The sequence below is a fragment of the Sapajus apella genome, unplaced genomic scaffold (genome assembly GCF_009761245.1).
Source record: "Sapajus apella isolate SASKATOON/1434 unplaced genomic scaffold, GSC_monkey_1.0 scaffold22, whole genome shotgun sequence".
Lineage (NCBI taxonomy): Eukaryota > Metazoa > Chordata > Mammalia > Primates > Cebidae > Sapajus > Sapajus apella.
Window position 1 is genome coordinate 29004449 of NW_022436962.1, and position 18942 is coordinate 29023390.

The following is an 18942-nucleotide window of genomic DNA, read 5'->3' on the forward strand; positions in this document are numbered from 1 at the left end:
AAAAAAAAAAAATTAGTAATAATTTTTAAAAATCAGGCAGAAATTCTACTGTTGAAAAACGCAATTGACATGTTAAAGAATGCACCAGGGTCTTTTAGTAGCAGAACTGATCAAGCAGAAGCAAGAATTAGTGAGCTTGAAAACGGGCTATTTGAAAATACACAGTCAGAGGAGAAAAAGGACAAAGAATGAAAAAGAACGAAGCACATACACAAGATCTCAGAAACACGCCTCAAAAGGGTAAATATAAGCTTTATTGACCTTAAAGAGGAGGCAGAGAAAGAGAGAGGGGTAGAAAGTTTATTAAAAGGATAATAAAACAGAATTTTCCAAACCTAGAGAAAGGTATCAATATTCAAGTACAACATAGTTCTTTAAGTACTAGCTAGAACAATCAAACAAGACAAAGAAAGAAAGGGTATCCAAACTGGAAAGAAAGAAGTCAAATTATCCTTGTTTGCAGATGATATGGTCTTCTATTTTGGAAAACCTAAATACTCCACACGTACACAAAAAAAAATCTTATTCAAACTGACAAATTCAGTAAAGTTGCAGGATACAAAATTAACATACAAAGATCAGTAGCATTTCTCTATTACAACATTGAACAACCTGAAAAGAAATCAAAAAAGTAATATCACTTACAGTAGCCACAAATAAAATTAAATATCTAGGAATTAAATTAGCCAAAGAAGTAAAAGACGTTTACAGTGAAAACTACAGAACACAAATACTATGGTCAAACAGCACAAGAAAAATGTTCTTGTTTCTTTGTCCCCTAAAAAAATGTAAAAATCCATCAAGTTATGTATGTGTGTATTTTTAAAAACTGAGGTATACAAACACATATATGAGATATATATAGAGAGAGAGACATCTACACATACACATACACACACACCCCTCAATATACTGATGAAACACTGATGAAAGAAATTGAAAAAGGCACAAAAAACTGAAAAGATATTCAACGTTCATGGATTAGAAGAATCAATACTGTCAAAATATCCATACTACCCAAAACAATCTACAGATTCAATGCAATCCCTATCAAAATATTAATGGGATTCTTCACATAAATACAAAAAATAATCCTAAAATTTACATGGAATTACAAAAGACCCAGAATAGCCAAAGCGACCCCAAGTAAAAAGAACAAAACTGGAAGAATTATATTACCTGACTTCAAATTATACTACAGAGCCATAGTAACCAAACCAGCATGGCACTGACATAAAAACAGACACATAGATTAATGAAACAGAATAAAGAACCCAGAAGCAAATCTACATACCTACAGTGAACTAATTTTCAACAAGGATGCCAAGAACAGTAGGGAAAAGGCAGTTTCTTCAATAAACGTTGCTGGGAAAACCAGATTATCTATATGCAGAAGAAGGAAACTTGATCCCTACCTCTCACCTCATATAAAAAACAAATCAAGATGTATTAAAGACTTAAGTCTAATACATCAAAGTATAAAGCTACTAAACGAAAACATTGGTGAAAATCTCCAGGACACGGTTCTGCACCAAAATTTCTTAAGTAATATTCCAAAGCACAGAGAACCAAAGCAAAATGGACAAATAAGATGACATCAAGTTTAAAAGCTTCTGCACAGCAAAGGAAACAATCAACAAAGCGAAGAGACAACCCACAGAATGGGAGAAAATATTTGCAAACTACTCATCTCACAAGGGATTAATAACCAGAATATACAAGGAATTCAATCAACTCTATAGGAAACAATCTGATAATCCAATTTTTAAAATGGGCTAAAGATTTGAATAGACCTTTCTTTCAAAAAGACATACAAGTGGCAAACAAGCATATGAAAAAAGTGCTCAACATCACTGATCATCAGAGAAATGCAAATCAAAACTACAATGAGGGATCATCTCACCTAAGTTAAAATGACTTTTATCCAAAAGTCAAGCAATAACAAATGCTGATGAGAATGTGTAGAAAAAGGAGGAGATGGAGATGATTAATGGGTACAAAAAAAAAAAAAAATAGAATGACTAAGACCTACTATTTGGTAGCAAAACAAGGGGACTACAGTGAATAATAATTTAATTGTTCATTCTGAAATAACTAAAATAGTACAATTGGATTTTCTGTAACACAAAGGACCAACAATAATTTAACTGTCCCTTTTGAAATAACTAAATGAGTACAACTGGATTTTCTGTAACACAAAGGATAAATGCTTGAATTTCCATTTTGAAATCATGTGGATGTCCAATTTTCCATGATGCAATTATTAAGCACTGCATGCCTGTACCAAAATATCTGATGGACTCCACAATACATAAACCTAGTATGTATCCACAAAAATTTTAAAAATAAATTAAATAAGGTCAGGCATGGTGGCTCACGCCTGTTAATCCAAGCACTTTGGGAGGCCAAGGTGGGTGGATCAACTGAGGTCAGGAGTTCGAGGCCAGCCTGGCCAACATGGTGAAACCCGGTCTCGACAAAAATACAAAAATTAGCCAGGCATGGTAGTGAGCACCTGTACTCCCAGCTACTTGGGAGGCTGAGGCAGGAGAATCACTTGAACCCAGGTGGTGGAGGTTGCAGTGAGTCAGGATCATGCCATTGCACTCCAGCCTGGGTGACAAAACAAACTCCATCTCAAATAAAAAATAAAATAAGAATGCTATGGTCAAATGGCATAAGAATAAAATGCTATTACTTGTTTTGTACCCTAAAAAAAGGTAAAAATCCATCAAGTTAGAGATGGGTATTATTTTTTTTAATTGAATGTGTGTGTGTACCACAATATACTTCAATTTCTTTTTTAATTTTAGGGCCTCAATAAATATATTTTCAGACAAATAAAATCAGATAATTTATCATCAGCAGACTTACACTGAAGAAATACTAAAAGGGGCCAGACACAGTGGCTCACACCTATAATCCCAGCAATTTGGGAGGCTGAGGCAGGAGGACTGCTTGAGCCTAGATTTTGAGACCAGCCTGGGCAATATAGCAAGACCCCATCACTACAAGAAAATTTACAAATTAGCCAACCATGCTGGGCACATCTACAGTTTTAGCTACCCAGAATGCTGAGGTAGGAGGATCACTTGAGTCCAGGAATTCAAGGCTGCAGTGAGCTATAATCATACTACTGTATTACAGCCTGAGAAGCAAAGCAAAACTTTGTCTCTAAATATAAAAAAGAAATACTAAAGGGAATTGTTAAGTCAAAAGGATAATGATCCCAAAGGGAAGTACATGAATGTGAAGAGCAGAGAAAATATAAACATGTGGGTAAATCTACATGAATAGGTATACTATATCCTTTGGGGTTTCAAATATATATGGAACTAAAATACATGACAGCAATGACCAAAAAAAAAAAAAAAAAAAAAAAAAAAGAAAGAAAGAAAAAGAGAATAGGATAATTGGGAATGGGCAAAATATAAATTTACCAAGGATACATGTGGTAATCTCCAGGGTAACCCATAAAAGAAGATAAAATTAAGAAATTGATTGAGAGGGATAGTTTAAAACATTCCATTAATCCAAGAAAAAGCAAGAAATGAGAGAAAAATAACAGAAAATGAGCAAAACTAATATAAAAAAGTAGTAAATAATACAATTACATGTCAACTGATTAAAAAACAAAACCTAATTATATTCTACTGAACAGCAAACACACCATATGTTTATAGAAAACTAAAACTAAAAGGATAGAGTAAGATATTTAATGAAAATATTAATAAAAAAGAGCTGGAATAGTTTTACTCATACCAGATTTTTAAAAATTTAAATCACAAAACACTATAGAGATAATGGGAACGTTCCATAATGATGAATGAGTTAATCAGCAGGAAGATATAATAACTGTACATTTGTTATCAGCAACAACTGAAAAAAATGAAGACATCCTCTCTCAAGAAATGATAGATAAAGCTGAAAAAAAAAGAAGGTAAGAATGTAGAGGACTTAAACTAGATTTTGAACTTGACCTACCTGATATTTACAGAACACTGCACAGCAAATTTCAAAGGATTCTAATCACATACAGTATGTATTTTAACCACTTTTAAATTACATTATAACTCAAGTAAAAACTTAGAAAATTTTCTAAATGTTTAGAAGTTTTTTTAACATTTAAAAATTTAAATTCATAGATCAAAAATTAGAAATATAAAATCATACTGTATTTTGAGCAAAATATATATAAATAACATATCAAAATATGTTTGCTATAGCTAAAACTGCTTACAGGAAAACATACAGCCTTAAACACAGATTTGAAAAGAAGGGCTAGATATCAATGCTATTTCAAAAAATTAGAAAAAGAGTAGCAAGCTAAAACCAAAGAAAACATTATAAAGTGCAAAAATTAAAGAAATAGAAAACAAATCTACAATAACAAAATTCAAAAGGCCAAAAGTTAATTCATGGAAAAGATAATAAACTGATAAATCCCTAGTAAGAAAAATTAAACAATGAGAGAAATGATCGATCTAGTAATAAGTTTTAAAAATCAGATGAAATGGATAAACCTAGCAAAACTAATTCATACATAGAACTAGTAATTTTATCTCCATTAAAGAAATTAAACATATTATTTTAAACTTTTTCACTAGCAACCTCTGGTCTCAGATGGCTTCACCAGTTAAATCTTGTAAGCATATGAGGAAAAAAAATAACAATCTTCATTAACTGTTCTGGAGAACAGTAAAGGAGGGAACATTTTCCTCTTCTTATAAGACGAGCATAACAAAGATACCAAAATCTGATCAGAACATTAGAAGTAGGAAAATTACAGGCCAATTTATCTCAAGAACATAGGTACAAAGATCCTAACAACACACACACACAAAAAAAGCACACAAAGCCCATTGGTACATATAAAGGGGTAACACATCACAAGCCAACTGGGCTTATTTTAGGAATGCAAAGATTGTTTAACATCTGAAAATATAGCGCATAATTCTACACATTAACAAAGTAAAAAAGTAAAACCATGAGTGTCCCAAAAGATGCAGATAAAGTATTGACGAAATTCAACAAAATTCCTGATTTTAAAAGTATAATAAGGTTGTTGGGTATAAGGTCAATAAACAAAATTAAATTCTACTTCTAACTACTACCAAGAAAACAATCAGGAAATGAAATTTCACAAAGAATTCTAATTAAAATAATATCAGATGTGGAGGTCTTCTATACTGAAGGAAAACTACAAAATGGTATTGAGAGAAATTTATAAAGTCCTAAATAAACGGAATAATATACTATGTGTATGGATTAGCTGACTCAGTTTAAGATGTCAGTTACCTGCTAACTGATCTCCAGTTTCAATACAAACTTAATCCAAATTCCTGGAAGCGGGGGAAGGGGGAGAGAGGGAGAGAGGGAAAGGGAAAGGGAGAGAGGGAAGAGAGGGAGAGGGAGAGGGAAGAGAGGGAGAGGGAGAGGGAGAGAGGGAGAGGGAGAGAGAGAGAGGGAGAGGGAGAGGGAGAGAGGGAGAGAGGGAGAGAGAGAGGGAGAGAGGGAGAGGGAGAGGGAGAGGGAGAGAAAGAGAGAGAGAGAGAGAGAGAGAGAGAGAGAGACAGCGCGAGCGCGAAAGGGTGAGAGAGGCTGCGTGCACGCATGCAAATCTGTATATTTACAAGTGAGTCAAAATTGAAAAACTGATTTTAAAATACTATGCAAATATCCTTTGGGAGGCCAAGGTGGGCAGATCATTTGAGGTCAGGGGTTCGGGACCAGCCTGATCAACATGGTGAAACCTCGTTCCACTAACAATACAAAAATTAGCTGGGCATGGTGGTGGACGCCTGTAATCCCCACTACTCAGGAGACTGAGGCAGGAGAATCTCTTGAACGGGGGAGGCAGAGGTTGCAGTGAGCCAAGATCACACCACCACACTCCAGCCTAAGGAAGCGTGGGAGACTCTGTCTCAAAAATACATACATACATACATACATACACACATACACACATACATACATACATACAATACTATGAAAATATCAGGGGAGAAGAGATGAGGGGGAGAAAAAGGAAGTCAGAGTATATACACTACCAGGTATCAAGATTCCCTATAAAGTAGAATAAGAAAAATAAATAAATGAACAGAACAAAAGAGTCTAGAAACACACACATATTTTCACTGATATCTGAAGTACATGTGAAAACATGAATTAGAAAAAAATTCCAAGTAGAAATATTTCATTCAACACTTTATTTTCTGAGCAATCATATCAATCACAACAGCACAATCACATCGATCACAACTTAACCAATATTGTTTAACAAATAAAAAGTAATAATACTTGTTAAATTATCTCACAACTGTGTTCAACAGCTTCCAAACAATTAGCAGATCTATAAAATCTTAATCTCTTACCTCCCCAAAAGCTCCTCGACCAATCACCTTTAGTATTTCAAAGTCTTCTCTATGTAATCGCATTTGTTTCACTTTAGAAGTAAACGGTTTAGCTGAAACGAAAGAGCAATATCAATTATTTTCTTAATAAAATGTGATACAAATTAGATATAAATAATAGTTTCTTATTTACAAAAAAATTCAAACTATGATTTAAAAACTGTCAAAAAGAGTAAACATTTAATTTCCCTAAGAAAACAACGTTATTTTCTTTTATTTCTTATATATAAATTACATTTTTGGAAAGAAATGTATGTTTAAACTCCAAATAACATATGAAAGAATGCAAAGCAAGAGGGATGTAAAAATGAGACCAGTTTTAACATTCTCTCAGCATTAAATGTATATTTTAACACAAAGGTCTAAAAAGTAAAAGCACATTTCATGGCACCAGACAGCTCTTCAGCAATTCCCACCAAGTAAATTCGTATTTCTTTCACATTCATTCATTCTTTTAAAATGCTTTAGCAAATGTCTACAGCATACAAAGCATGGTGGCAATAACTGGAGTTTTTAAAAAGTTGATTACAATACGGTACTTTCCTTCAAGAAGCTCTCAGTCTTCATTCAGAGACAAGTATGCATATATGCAGACACAAAATTTAATAATATGATAAAAAGTGCTTCAGAATTAGTGGGAATAGAACACTAATTATGTGGATACTAATGCTTCACACAAAGGAGATAACACATAAATTGAACCTTGAAGACTAAACAGAATCTTGCTCCTTTGCCTGGGTTTGACAGAGTAGATAGATACTCCAGGCAAAAGGGAACAAGATAAGCAAATGAAGGGAGGCAAGGAAGTGAATTTGGGGTGCTAATGGTAAATAATCCATGGTTCAGAATTGTGAGAAGAAATGCAAAGAAATAAGAGCAAGAAAATGGAAAAGGCTTTGAATGTCATTAAAGGAATTTAGATGTAATCGTATTAATATTTTTAAAAGGTAAATTAACATTTTTTAATGATAAGAGCAATTATATATTCTGCTGCCTCTAAGAGAAGTTTAGACCTGTCTCCTTTCCTCTCCTCAGGTCCCTCTTTATGCCTTTTTTTTTTTTAAAAAAAAAAAAAGGAGTTGATAGGATTAAAAGATCGTAATACATGGGTGTAGCTGTGCTCTCCTCTCTCCCTTCCATGGAGCCAGAATGTGATAAGATCAAAGATACATATTTGAGCATTAGGAGAGTGAAACAGATAGGTCATACAATTTGCTCTGGTTTAAAAGTATGCATTTAGCCCTAACTAGCTTGGAAAAAGGGTACTCTGCACTGCTTAGCCAAGTCTACTAGAGATTTCTGTATCTGTGTTTTAGATTGTAAGGAAAGGAAAGAGATAGGATTTCTATCTGGGATTCACACAACAGAGAAGACAAAGAGAAAAAAATTAGCTGGACGTGGTGGCACATGCCTGTAGTCCTTAGCTACTCAGGAGACTAAAGCCAAAGGATCACTTGAGCCAAGGTATTCCAGGCTGCAATGAGTCATGATCACACCACTGCACTCCAGCCTGGGCAAAATAGCAAGATCCTGTGTCTTAAAAAGCAGTAATAAAAGAATAAATAATAACAAATTTCATTTGAAATAGCATCCAAAAGTATATAGTACTTAAGGATAAATTTAACCAAAGAGGTGAAAGACTTGTACAATGGAAACTTTGCTTGTACAATACAAAATGTTGCTGATAAAAAATAAAGAAAACTTTATTCATTTATTAAATAAATGAAAAGGCATCTAGTATTCTGGATTGGAAGAAGATTTAATATTGTTAAGATGATAATAGTACCCAAAGCAATCCATGGATTCAATGCAATCCTTATTAAAATTACAATGGCATTACAAAAATAGAAAAATTCATCCTAAAATTCATATGGAGAGAGAGAAAAGAATGGGAAAAGTAGTTGCAAATCATGTATCTACTAAGGAATTAATACAGAAATATATAAAGAACTCCTACAACTCAACAACAAAAAAAACCCCAATTCAAAAATGGACAAAATAAACATTTCTCCAAAGAAGACATATAAAAATGAAAAAAACAATGAGTTCATGTCCTTTGCAGAGACATGGCTGAAGGTGGAAGCCATCATTCTCAATAAACACATGCAGGAGCAGAAAACCAAATACCACATGTTTGCACTCATCAGTGAGAGCTGAACAATGAGAACACATGGACACAGGGAGGGAAACACCACACACCGCGGCCTGTCCGGGGCTGGGGCTCAAGGGGAGGGAGAACATTAGGACAAATACCTAATGCATGCAGGGCTTAAAACCTAGATGACAAGTTGATAGGTGAAGCAAACCACCATGGCACATGTATACTTATTTAACAAACATGCATATTCTGCACATGTATCCCAGAACTTAAAGTAAATTATATTTATATATATAAATATATATAATAAGATACATAAAAATGGCCAATACGCATATGACAAGATGCTCAGCATCACTTATCATTAGGGAAATGCAAACCAAAAACACAATGAGTTATCACTTCACAACCTCTACAATAGCTGTAATTTTTTTAAGTTAATTAAAATAAAACAGAAAATAGCAAGTGATGAAGAGGATGTGGTGAAATTGGAACCTCATACATTGCTAGAGGGGATGTAAAAAGTTACACCTCCTTTGTAAAACAGTTGGGTAGTTCCTCAACAAGATAAACATAGATTTACCAACATATCCCAGCAATTCCATTTCTATGTACCCAAGAGAATCAAAAGAGGAGATTCAAACAGATATCTGTGCAATGATATTCATGACAGCATTGTTCACAGTATCCAAAGTTAGAAACTATCCAAATGTCCATCAAGATATGAACAGATAAACAAAATGTGGGAGATATACATATATATACACAGATATATATATATGTGCATACACATGTATACATCTACACACATAAATCCATGTGTATACACATGTATATATATACACGTATATATGTATATATGTATACATGTATATGCACACACACACCCCAGTGTGTTAAGTAGCCCTAAAATGAAGTTAAAGTCTGATACATGCTACAATGTGGATGAATCTTGAAAACATGCTAAGTAAAATAAGCCAGGCATTAACAGGAAAATATATTATTTCACTTATATGAAATATCTAGAATAGGGAAATTCATAGAGACAGAAAGTAGTTTGAGGTTACTAAGGGCTGGGGGACAGGAGAATGAAAAGTTATTGCCTAATGGTTACGGAATTTCTCTTTGGATAATGAAAACATTTTAGAAACAGATAGTGATGGTCATTATATAACATTATAATTTAAACACTGAATTGTATATGTAAAAGTGGTCAAAATGGCAAATTTTATTATATGTATTTTACCACAATTTTTAAAAATTAGTAAGATACCATTGAATTGTACACTTCAAATGTATGAACTGTTTTGTACGTCAATCATGTCAGTAATGCTGTTTTAAAACAAAATAGGAAGATTCTGGGCACAGTGGCTCATGCCTGTAATCCCAGCACTTTGGGAAGCCAAGGCAGGTAGATCACCTGAGGTCAGGAGTTCAAGACCAGACTGGTCAACATGGTGAAACCCCACCTCTACTATAAATACAAATATTAGCTGGGTGTGGTGTTGCATACTTGTAATCCCAGCTACTTGGGAGACTGAGGCAGGAGGATCACTTGAACCCAGGAGGTGGAGGTTGCAGTGAGCCAAGATCATGCCACTACACTCCAGCCTGGGCAAAAGAGCGAGACTCTGTCTCCAAAAAAGAAAAAAGAAAAAAAGAAAAAAAAAAAGGAAGAAACCTTTTCCAAAAATTACACACAAGTTTGACAAGGTGGGTGATACATACATGTCTATTAGAACTAAAATGGGGCCAGGAGTGGTGGTTCTTGCCTGCACTTTGGGATGCCAAGGCAGGTGGATTGCTTGAGTCCAGGAGTTCAAGACCAGCCTGGGCAACATGGTGAAACCCTGTCTCTACAAAAATACAAATAGAAAAATTGGCTAGACGTGGTGGTTTGTGCCTGTAGTTTCAGCTACTCAGGAGACTGAAGTGGGAGGGCCACTTTAACCCAGGAGGTGAAGGCTGCAGTAAGCCGAGATGGCAACACTACACTCTTGCCTGGGCCACAGAGCGAAACTCTGTTTTAACAACAAAAACCTAAATTGAACTAAAAATGGGAGCCTGACTATGCCTCCAAATAATTAAACACCAACTTTCTATACTTAAAAGAAGCTTTGATTTCTACTATATCACAAAAACACAAAACAAAGGTATCATTAACCCGTAACTTAGTTCCTCTGCAGGCTAAATCAGAAATCGAGCAAAAGTATGCTGCAGAGCTGACACTTCAGGTAAATTATAACTGACTATTCTAATTTGGGGTAAATATGAACAATAAACAATAAATATTAAGAATATTAAGTGTCTATAGAGCAGTATACAGTTATCTTGTCATATGACGATGCCCTAAGTAATATAAAGAAAATGAACCAAAACAAAGCTAAGGGTTACACAAATCATTACTGAGCACTCCCCATCCATAATGTCTGGGACAGTTTAAAAGGTGACAGTTTAACAAGTGATAGCTCAGAGTTCAGAAATTCAATGATAGAACTAAAAGAACATGTATCAATTAGTTAAATATTTCTTATTTCTATTTTGCATTTGAAAAAACTATTCATTCAACTGATTCCCAAAAAAAGTTCATGAGCAATATTTAACAAAAGTGCTTTCATACAAAGGTATGTTCTTAAAAATTATATCCACTAAAAAGCCCATTTCAAGCACACTGTATGATTAAAATAATTTTGAATATAAAAGACAAATTGCAAGAGACTTTATATTCATTACAACAATTGAAAAATATTTAACAATCACTATACTATTGCTCCCAACAAAAATCAAGGACATAAGAGGTATCGATCAGATCTGTTATACTGGTAAATAAATAACATGCTATTCTAAATAGATGCTATTAGTGACATTTCACAAAGTACTACGTACATCATCTAATGATGACAATACCTTGACTTTCTTCAGTGCTGTATACTTAAATGACTTCATTTGTGGCACACACTTTCTGAGGTACCTCCCTCCCATGTTTCTGAAAATCTCCCTGTCAGTTCTCAGGGGTGAGCCAAGTGCATCTTGTGAGGCCTCATTTAACTAGCCAGAGTTAAGTATACCAAAGTGGAAACCTGACCTAAGTTAGGGGACAAACAATTTAAAACCTAACTCAGGGGCAGTCTCTGCAGATGATTACAAAAATTAACATACAAACTCAGCAAGTGTTGCGGCAAACATCCTACTATGAGGCTAAAAGCAAAAGAGAAAATCAGTTCCACATAATGAAAGAGAAAAAACAGATGCACAGATAAAGGCAAAGACAATGAGTAAAGGAAGTTTTCTGATAGCTTCCTTATTCCTGGGGTTCCAGTGATTCCTGACATTTGATTGCATCCATGCCTTGGATTCCCTGAACACCCCTGAATCTTATGCTAACTACTTAGTTTTCAGCTTACAACTAGACACAGTTAGCTTCCAAACTAATACATAATTTAGTTATCATAAAATTCCATAAGGTATATATTATTAACCCTCATTTATTAATATTATAAGGCCTAAAGATAGTACGTGACTTGCCAGCCAAAACCTGACTAGTAAGTCACAGTACTACTGTGACACAGCCAGCTCAGAAAAGGACACACCAACTTGGAAGTAATAGCTTGGCTGTAACAGTTTTATGTAAATTATGACTTGTCCTAACTTCAAGAACATGATGTAAAAATAAATAAATAAAATAGAATCCTTTAATCATTGTCTTAATGTACTCCATCTTTAAAAGTGCTTCTTGGCAAAAAAAAAAAAAAAAAAAAGATTTAGTAATAACAAACTTTCTGTGTGATAATAACAATCTTAGCAGGCATTATTTTATTGGGAGCCATCTAAGCCAAGTACCATACCAAGAACTTTCCATTTTACAGAATAAAAAAAAAAAAAAGGTTTAGAAAGATAATATGAATTGCTGAACATTACATACCCAGTAAGTGGCAAAGACAGGATTAAAACTCAGATCTATCAGGCTCCAAAAGCCTTTCTAATATAACAAGTTGCCTCTTTATTCCCAAAAGCATTGAGATAAACACAGATGCTGAAATTAAGAGATCCAAAAATGAAATAATTCTAAGTTAAATAAAAAAGATCTTTTTGAAACTGAAAAGAAGAAAGTATATTTCTATCTGAGCTCCTAACACACTGCCTGGGGTTCATTGTATACCGTTTAATGAACACATAAATGAATAATTCTAGAAGAAAAAGAACTCAAAGTTCCAATATGAAATGCCAGGTATACCTTGCAAGGTCCATCTTTCTCCCTGCTCTATGTAGCCCAAGATCCAAAAACAGAGTCTCCTTCAATTCTCCCATCCAACCTCCTTCCTCCCCACAACTACTGGCTGGGTGGTAGGAACACAGATTGCAAGCCACTAGTGATAGCTACCATGGTGTAAGAAGGAAAGTCCAATAGAAAGAAAGGGTGGAAAGGCAGAGGCATAAGTGAGAAGATGAGGAATAAAGACAGAGTCTGAAGGAGTAATATAAGAGACCTGGAAGAGAACAGAGTGCTGGAGCAAGACATTTTAGCCTTCCTTTCACCCATTATTTTCCTTCTTCCCCTTCTTCTCGAATTTCTTCCATGGGTTTCCATTCTACCATTCTTCCTCTCCCTTATCCTTTCTACTGATGCTAATCTGTAGTGGAGTAACAGAAGAATCTGGAACCAACAGTAGGGCAGGGAAAGAGAATAATTCACACAAAAAGACTAGAAGAGATTAGGTAACAATGAGAAAAAAGTAGTTGCTAAAGCCATGTTAAAATTGTTATCAATTATATTAGGCTCTATGTCTAAATTCTGCAAATAAAATACACTACGTATTTTTAAATTGATATATAGTAAAAGATTATGAAACAGGCCGGGCGCAGTGGCTCACGCCTGTAATCCCAGCACTTTGGCAGGCTGAGGCAGGCGGATCATGACGCCAAGAGATTGAGACCATCCTGGCCAACATGGTGAAACCCTATCTTTACTAAAAACACAAAAATTAGCCGGGCATGGTGGCATGCACCTGTGGTCCCAGCTACTCGGGAGGCTGAGGCAGAAGAATCGCTTGAACCCAGGAGGTGGAGGCTGCAGTGAGCCAAGATTGTGCCACTGCACTCCAGCCTGGCGACAGAGCAAGACTCTGTCTCAAAAAAAAAAAAAAAAAGACCATGAAATATACCGTGACCATAATAAGTTACACGAAGAACAAAGTTACAGGTGGTATATTTCTGAGACTTTTAAAAATCACAGACACATGAAGATAAATACAGTATTATTCACCTTTAAGCATCAGTATCTTTCATATTAAAGTTTTTTAACTTTAACAATTTTCCTCAAATCACTTTTGGCCGGTGTAGTGGCTCATGCCTGTAATTCCAACACTTTGGGAGGCCCAGGTGGGCAGATCACTTGAGGTCAGGAGTTCAAGACCAGCCTAGCCAACATGATGAAATGCTGTCTCTACTAAAAATACAAAAATTAGCCAGGCATGGTGGCACACACCTGTAATCCCAGCTACTCGGGAGGATGAGGCAAAAGAATCACTTGAACCTGGGAGGTGAGGCTGCAGCAAGCCAATATCGCGCCACTGTATCCAGCCTGGATGACAGAGTGAGACGCTGCCTCAAAAAAAATAAAAAAAATAAAATAAAATCATTTTCTAACACAGAAAAGCTAAAATATTATAGTTTATATAATATAGTAGTTTATATAATAATTTTTTAATGGTTACGCCTGTATGGTATCAATTAGTCTGCAAACAACTGGAAATTTATTTCAACCAAGGTTCTCTTAAGTCTTCATTATTTGTGTGCAACTCCAGAGAAAGTTAATTTACATCAATTTACAGTTTGGTGGTCGCGATCAGGGAAATTGATACTCTCCCCCACTGACTATAACTCATTGCAGAGGCAATTTAGAACTTTTCTTTTATGCCCACTATACAAGATAAACCTTGCCGACATCTCACTACCTCAAGAATCAAATTTAAATGAAGTATCCAGGAGTAGCCTAAAGAATGAGTGTAATATGGACAGATCTTGGTCTAAATTTACACCTTGCTCTGCAGTAAAGTATAGTAACTCCAGATACATGTTCCACAAATGCAATAATTTCTATTCTTTGGTTAGTCAGTACAGAATATAATTCATACTTCCTGAAAGCAACTTTGTCTATTCATGAAGACAGTTGCTTTTTATTTGCCTTTGTCTTATTTTGAATACATAATCCACAGGTTTACAGACTTTTTCAATGAATACATTTCAACTTGTATTTCATCAGCAAACATTTGAGAGAATGTTATTTCATAGGTTAACTATTTTAAATTCCCTGTTGGTCAAGTTAGTAGTAGAGGGCAATTTTCTTATAGAAAGCAATTCCAAACATAATAAGCAGATGCTTGCCAGCATCAATAAGCTATAAGCCTTGTCCTTCTCCTTATATCTGAGGATCACGTACTGCTTTAATGTCCATGTCCTCATACAACAGACACAAGGGATTACTGGAAAGAAAAAGATTACAGGGTGAGATTCGTCATTCCCCCACTCCAAAAGGTAAAAACGTTTCAATGGCTATGTTTTCAAATAAGATTTATACCCTGGCCGGGCGCGGTGGCTCACGCCTGTAATCCCAGCACTTTGGGAGGCTGAGGCAGGTGGATAACAAGGTCAAGAGATCGAGACCATCCTGGTCAACACGGTGAAACCCCGTCTCTACTAAAACTACAAAAAATCAGCTGGGCCTGGTGGCATGTGCCTGTAATCCCAGCTACTCAGGAGGCTGAGGCAGGAGAATTGCCTGAGCCCAAGAGGCGGAGGTTGCGGTGAGCCGAGATCACGCCATTGCACTCCAGCCTGGGTAACAAAAGCGAAACCCCCTTCTCAAAAAAAAAAAAAAAAAAAAGATTTATACCCTACAGTATCCTTTGAGGTTTTCTTAATAGAATAAAACATATATTTTAGGAGAGTTAATGATTTAGTTGGAGTGGGGAGAAACAAGTCACAGAATTTTCAAAAAGTGTAACAATCCAGTTAAGAGTATACATTAATTAATGTTGCCCTAAGTTTTATCAGTTTTTAAAATTTGTTCTTAATTTCAAGGGAAGAGGCTTTAACATAAGAAATAAAATATATGCCAGTCCATTATCTACATATTCTTCATCGTGGCCATGAGGTCTTTCAAGCTTTCACCAGAATCTTCCACTGTTACCTCAGTGACAGAATCTTCTTGCATTTTTGGAATTGTGTATGTCACTGTAATTCCTTCAGGTTAGTCTGGAACTGGACCTGAAGAATTGTTCAACTCTTCTTCTGAAACCTCAGATACCAGCTAATTACCCCACTCATTATCTTCATGGATTATCTCTTCCTCTTCTTGTATAGCCTCTCGTTTGGGCAATCCTGTAACCTTTTTCTTATATTACTCCTGCTGCTTCCTGCAATTTCTGTCACCACACTGAAGATTTGGCTTCACGGACATAGTAGGAAAAAAATCCTGCACTGCATTATATCCAAGGTAAAGCTAACAGTACCAAAATTTAACAGAAACTTTAACACGCTTTGTACTAAGATCCCAGGAACCACTTCCATAGTGGAAGGATGACTGGCTACACAAACACCAAAGCATGCAAATGCTGCACACTTTGGCACCCATCAGCCCTGAGGTGTTGGTTTGATTGCTGCTGAGTAGCTCTGAGACCTTGAGAAGTTATTTAAACAGAAAAGGCTTAATTTCCCTACCTGTACAGGTACCTACACCTCATAACCCTCACAGGGTCATAAGGATTTTATAAACCAATTTATGTAAAGTAGTAAGTACAGTACATGGGACATTAAAAAGATTCAAAAATTATTAACTTATATTACAATCAGAACTTCCCATCTATTTGATCTTGGGTATATTGTCCTTTAGACCCCAGTTTCTCCTTCTCTCTGAAACTAGAAATACTTATACATAATAGTAAGAATAAAACATTTTTCAGTGAATGCCTTTCTTCTAAGGAATTTTTTTTTTTTTTTAAACTTATGGTCCAAAGAAGGTCTCCCTTTGAGCTCTAACACAAGCATTCAGGAGACAAGAAAATGCCTAATAATATCCCAACAAAAATGCCATCTCTTAAACAGAGAAAGAAAAAAAAAATCCTCAAGAATTCAGGGGATTAAGTCCACTTTGTTCACTACTTTAAACCCTGTTACTTTGTAAGCTACTTTTAAACAAATGAATATTGTAATGTGGCAGACTGCCTAGTTACCTAACGACTATTCTTTCCTTCTTCCTCACTGACAGACCCTATTTCTGCGTAGTGGCAATTTGTTTTACCCCAGATGATTAATTATAATTGGTATATGCCAGTCATTGTAAGCCCTTTCCCCTTTTCCATTGTTTGGTCAGGCATCTGTGTGAAAGTTGCTTTATATTATTTTGACCAATAATAGAAAGGGCCTGAGAGCTTCTGGAAGGGTCTTTTCCTTAATGAGTAAGGAGAACAAAACGGAAGCCCTTTCTCAAATGCTCTTTCTACTCTAGCTATTAGTACAATGATATTGTCTTTTACAAGCTGGCTTGTACCATGAAAGGAAAAACAGGAGAGCTTCAGAGGCCTGCCAATCTAATACTCTGACACTGCTGAGCCAGAGAACCAACTTCAGGATTGCCTGCCTCAACACTTCTAATTTGGTAATAAATGTTCTTGTGTTTTTGGTCACTGTTAGTTGTATTCTCTGTTATGGCCAAGCAAATGCTGTTAAAAATATTAAGCATAAAGCCAAATATAATTCCTTCCAGTGGAAAGATAATCTCACCTGGAAATTTTGCTCACTAGTCTATAACTTATCTCCACATCTGTAAACTGAAACTACACGTGTTTGTGGCACTTTTTCTCAATTAGGCTATCAGAATAGAATTCATAATCTCCAGATAAATTCCATTTGACAAGCTTGGCATTTTATGTTTTGCATACCAACTTGTCCAAGACGCACAACAAAGTATGAAGATAGGTAGCATTACTAGCTTCATTTTACATGAGAAAACAAAAGAATTTAAGTTATATGACCTAATTTACTGGTTTTTTTGTGTTTTTTTTTTTTGTGACATAGCTTCGCTCTTGTTGCCCAGGCTGGAGTGCAGTGGCACAATCTCAGCTAACCACAACCTCCACCTACCAAGTTCAAGTGATTCTCCTGCCTCAGCCTCCTGAGTAGCCAAGATTACAGGCATGCGCCACCACACCCGGCTAATTCTGCATTTGTGGTAGAGACAGGGTTTCTCCATGTTGGTCAGGCTGGTCTCGAATTCCCGACTTCAGGTGATCCACCCACCTCAGTCTCCCAAAGTGGTGGGACTACAGGTGTGAGCTACCGTGCCTGGCCATATTTATGTTTTTAAACTAATTTCTGACAATTTTGCTGGCCCTTAAATACTCAAATAAATAAAAGAACTAGGATTCACAACCAGACCATCTAGTATACACTCTTTAGCATGAGATCAGAAAGAGCAGGAAAATATTAAAGTTGCTGGGGAAGGAATAAAGAAGTAAAACTTTAAATGTCTATAGAAGGATATTACAAGATTACAAAAGAAAAGTTAAGTCACTCTAATGTATCACATAAAGTTTGGTCCTACTAAGAAAATGCTTAATTTATACATTTTTATAACAAAATAGATTTTGTTTGCGTAAGCTCCTTCAGCCAAGAATTCACATTTAGTGTTGAATGACAAATAATTCATGAATTAAATCTCTACTATATCCATTTCAGTTCTAATCAGTTACTAAAATATATAACAGAATACATAATTCTACACAATGAAATCACTTTGGGAATCCAATGGTCTCCTAAAACTTAGATGGGATCATCTACTAGAAGGCCTGTGACGGAGGGAAGGAATAGTATTATAATATTTTAATGTTTTAGAAATATTTGATGACCCTTAATCATTTAAAAAATGACAGACTAATCTATTATCATCTGTCATGTATGCAACTTGCATAGATGCCATCAGATAAAAGGCCACAGATACCTGTTAATGAATATCTATACCTGTCAGACTGGCGATTCTCCAGGATATTTTAGTCCGTTTTCACACTGCTATAAAGATACTACCTGAGACTTGGTAATTTATAAACGAAGGCAGTTTAATTGACTCACAGTTCCACACACCTGGGGAATCTTCAGAAAACTTACAATCATGGCAGAAGGTGAAAGGGAAGCAGGCACCTTCTTCACAAGGCAGAGGGAGAGCAAGCAAGTGCGGGAGAAACTGCCACTTTTAAAACCATGAGATGTCATGCGAAATCCCTCACTATCACAAGAACAGCATGGGGGAACTGCCCCCCATGATCCAATCACCTCCTACCAGGTCCCTCCCTCAACACCCAGAGATGACAATTCAAAATGAGATTTGGGTGGGGACACAGAGCCAAACAATATCACCAGGAAAAGATATGGCAGAAA

The 18942-nt window shown here is 35.6% G+C and overlaps 1 protein-coding gene and 1 pseudogene across 18 annotated transcripts in view; both read right to left on the reverse strand.

The window, feature by feature from the left end:
• The window catches only part of CDC42BPA (CDC42 binding protein kinase alpha), a 327338-nt gene that overhangs the window by 269841 nt on the left and 38555 nt on the right, over positions 1-18942 (reverse strand). For all 18 annotated transcript variants that reach the window (XM_032289464.1, XM_032289476.1, XM_032289477.1 and 15 more), the window contains exon 2: positions 6375-6466. In XM_032289464.1, the coding sequence (XP_032145355.1) occupies positions 6375-6466 (92 nt within the window). The remainder of the gene's footprint in view (positions 1-6374; positions 6467-18942) is intronic.
• LOC116559054 lies at positions 15556-16143 on the reverse strand (annotated as a pseudogene).